Source organism: Eimeria maxima, genomic scaffold (assembly GCF_000499605.1).
Source record: "Eimeria maxima Weybridge genomic scaffold, Emw_scaff901, whole genome shotgun sequence".
Lineage (NCBI taxonomy): Eukaryota > Apicomplexa > Conoidasida > Eucoccidiorida > Eimeriidae > Eimeria > Eimeria maxima.
Window position 1 is genome coordinate 2,501 of NW_013564024.1, and position 3,724 is coordinate 6,224.

Consider the following 3,724-nt stretch of genomic DNA (forward strand, 5'->3'; position numbering starts at 1 on the left):
CGGATTGTTCCCCTCGTGGCTGCTGGTCACAGTCTTCTGTGCTGCCTTCCCCTGCAGCAGCAGCTGCTGCTGCTGCAGCAACAGCAGCAGCAGCAGCAGCAGCAGCAGAACGGCCGCGCCTGCGCCGTTCTTCTACGAGTCCTATGGGTTTGCTGCAGTGGCGCAGCACACCAGTATGTGTACCTTCTGCTGCTGCTGCTGCTTCTGCATCTACAGCAGCAGCAGCAACAGCAGCAACAGCAGCAGCAGAAGGAGAAACGTCAAAGAGGAGACGCATGGATACGTCTCTCTATAGATCTGCTGCTGCTGCTGCTGCTGCACCAGGTGTACGTACACCCGACACCTCCCAGTTATTTGTTACCCCACAGTCTTCTCCTCTACGCCCTCCTCTGCATGCAGGTGCTGTTGCTGCTGCTGCTGCAGCGGCAGCAGCAGCAACAACAATGCCAGGAGGAGCGGCAGCAGCAACAGCTACACCAGCAGCAGCAGCAGCAGCAGCAGAGGACAGTCAAGACACAGCAGCAGACGAGGAGATGCCCTGTGTTCTATGGGATCCTCCTGATCTAGACAGCAGCAGCAGCAGCAACAGCAGCAGCAGCAGCAGTGCGCCACCGATGGCTTCTGCTTCACTGTCTCCTGTTGCAGTGCCTCTGCAGCAACAGCAACAGCAGCAGCAGCAGCAGCAGCAGCACGACGCTGCTGCTGGTCTGTCCTTCCCTATATCAGGCCCACGCAATTTGCTGCTGCTGCAGCGAAAGTCGTCACAGCAGCAAAAGCAGCAGCAGCAGCAGCAGCAGCAGCAGGATGTCACCTTGGCCAAGGCTGGTGAGGGACAGGGCAGCAGTGGGTCCACAGACGAGTCCTCTGCATGCAGCAACAGCGGCAGCAGCAGCAGCGACAGCAGCAGCAGCAGCAATGCACCGACTGTTGAGGGGACCGCAGCTGCTGCAGCTGCTAGTGCTGCTGCTGGTGCTGTTGGCGGAGATACCTCGCGCACCCCGGACAGGGCAGTAGGTGCAGCAGCGGCAGCAGCAGCAGCAGCAGCAGCTGCTGCTGCTGCTGCAGCTGCTGCTGCATCTCCTTCCTCTGGTGCGAACAGGAAGCGCCGCAGAGACACAGAAGACTCAGCAGCAGCAGCAGCAGCAGCAGGAAGAGGATCGTTTACTGGTTCTGCTGGTGGTGGTGGTTCGCAGAGCAGCAACAGCAGCAACAGCAGCAACAGCAGCAGCAGCAGCAGCCCTAGTGAGCTGTCTCCTGCAAAGAGACAGAGACGCCGCAGCTACGGAGGGACACCATTTGCTGCAGCAGCAGCAGCAGCAAGAAGATTAATTTGTTTGTCTCCTGATAAGGGGAACGAGTTGCTTCCTTCCTTATGTTTACCTGCCTTATCTATAGAGGAGACAAAGGCATTAAGGCAGCAGCAGCAGCAGCAGCAGCAGCAGATGTTGCTGCTGCTGCAGCAGCAGCAGCAGGAAAAAGAAAGAAAAGAAAAAGAAGAAAGGGAAAGACAGGAAGCAGCAGAAAGACAAAGAAAAATTAAGGAAGAAGAAGAAAAGAAAAGGAAGCAGCAGCAGGAGCAGCAAAGGCAGCAACAGCTGCTGCTGCAACAGCAGCAACAGCAGCAACAGCAGCAAGAAGAGCAAAGGAAAAAACAACAAGAACAGCAACAAACGCAACAGAAACAGGGGGACGACAAACAGCAGCCACAACAGCAGCAGCAGCAGCCACAACAGCAGCAGCAGCAGCCACAGCAGCAGCAGCAGCAGCAGCAGCAGCAGCAGCCTCTATTTGGGCGTCTGCCGGCTGCTGCTGCTTCACCTGCAGCAGCAGCAACAGCAACGCCAGCAGGAGCAGCAGCAGGCGCAGCAGCAGCAACAGCAGCAAAGCCGCTGTTTACCCTTCCGGGGGCTGTTGCTGCTCCTGCTACTGGTGCTCCTGCTGCTGCTGCAACAGCTGCTGCTGCTCCTACTTTTGCACCAGCTGGTTCTCCTCCTGCAGCTCCTGCTGCAAGTGCAGCAGCAGCAGCAGGACCAGCAGCAGCAGCAGCAGCAGCAGCAGCAGGGGCCGCAGCAGAAACTCCGGCGAGAGGCAACAGACCAGTGCTGCGCATTGTGCGCAACAAGAACCCACAGCAGCAGCAACAACAACAGCAGCAGCAGCAGCAGCAACAGCAGCAGCAGCAGCAACAGCAGCAGCAGCAGCAGAAACCGTTATTCGCGGCATTGTCTCAAAGCCCTCAACCGATGCAGCAGCAGCAGCAACAGCAACAGCAGCAGCAGCAGCAGCAGTTTATGTTTGGGCAGCAGCGGCCGCAGCAGCAGCAGCAGCAGCAGCAGCAGCCGCAGCAGCAGCAACAGTTTATGTTTGGGCAGCAGCAGCAGCAGCAGCAGCAGCAGAATCCGTTTGCGTTCGGGCAGCAGCAGCAGCAGCAGCAACCTGTCTTTGGATTCGGCATGCCGCAGCAACCGCAGCAACTGCAGCAGCAGCAGCAGCAGCAGCAGCAGGGATGTTTGCCTGGAGGTTTAATACCTGGATTTGGCCCTGCAGCACCAGCAGCAGCAGCAGCAGCACAGCCAGGAGGAGCAGCAGCAGCAAACTGTTTTGCTATGGGCAGCAGCAGCAGAAGCAGCAGAGGAAGAGGAAGAGGAAGAGGACGTCGTTAAGGCTCTCCTCCTACTACTTTCTTTTGCTGCTGCTGCTGCTGCTGCTGCTGCTGCTGCTGCCTCTATAGCAGCAGCAGATGCAGATGCAGCAGCAGTTGCAGCTGCTGCTGCAGTAGCAGAAGCAGCAAACGCAGCAGCAATAGCAGCAGCAGATAGACTTTATGATGAATAAGTTTGCGCAGCATTTGCTGCTGCAGCAGCATGCAGCATGCAGCAGCAGCAGCAGGATTATTCTGCTGCTGCTGCTGCAGCAGTAGACCGAGGTGTATAGGCACCTTATAGGTGTCTCCTTTTTAGGTGTATATACACCTTAATTATATTTTATTAAATAAATAAAAAAAAAGAAGACTTTTATTTATTTATTTATTTATGTTAGGTGTCTCCATTATTATTTATTTATTTATTTGTCTCCTTTTATTAATATTAATAATATTAATATAATTAATTAATTAATTAATATAATTAATTAATTAATTAATTAATTAATTAATTAATTAGCTAGCTAGTTAGGGTTTTAGGGTTTATTCTTCTCTTAGTTAGCCATCAAAGTTATAAGACAGATACAATATTAGGGTTTAGGGTTTAGGGTTTAGGGTTTAGGGTTTAGGGTTTGTCTTAATAGATATATAAGAGAAAGGGTTTACTCCTTCTTAGCAAATAAATATAAATTGTCTCCTTTTTTTGTCTCCTTTTGTCTCCTTTTGTCTCCTTTTTTTGTCTCCTTTTGTCTCCTTTTATTGTCTCCTTTTATTGTCTCCTTTTTGTCTCTTTTTTTGTCTCTTTTTTGTCTCTTTTTTGTTGCCTAGTGTGTTATTTTTTTTGCCCTTTTTCCTTTTTTTTCTTTATTTGTCCCCTTTCCCCTCTTATTTATTTATTTATTTATTTATTTATTTATTTATTTATATATTTATTTTTATTTATTTATTTTTTTTCTTTATATATTCATATATACATTATATATATTTATATTTACTTATATTTATTTATTATTTATTTATTTATATTTATTTATATTTATTTATATTTATTTATATTTATTTATATTTATTTATATTTATTTA

At 49.5% G+C, this 3,724-nt stretch overlaps 1 protein-coding gene across 1 annotated transcript in view; it reads left to right on the top strand.

Moving 5' to 3' along the window:
• EMWEY_00045390 (hypothetical protein, conserved) overlaps positions 1-2,663 on the top strand; it is a gene marked incomplete at both ends in the record, with an annotated part of 3,948 nt that extends 1,285 nt beyond the window's left edge. Inside the window, one exon of the mRNA XM_013479118.1 lies at positions 1-2,663. This exon is cut by the window's left edge and continues 1,285 nt beyond it. Within this exon, the coding sequence (XP_013334572.1) occupies positions 1-2,663 (2,663 nt within the window).
• Positions 2,664-3,724: the final 1,061 nt, after the last annotated feature.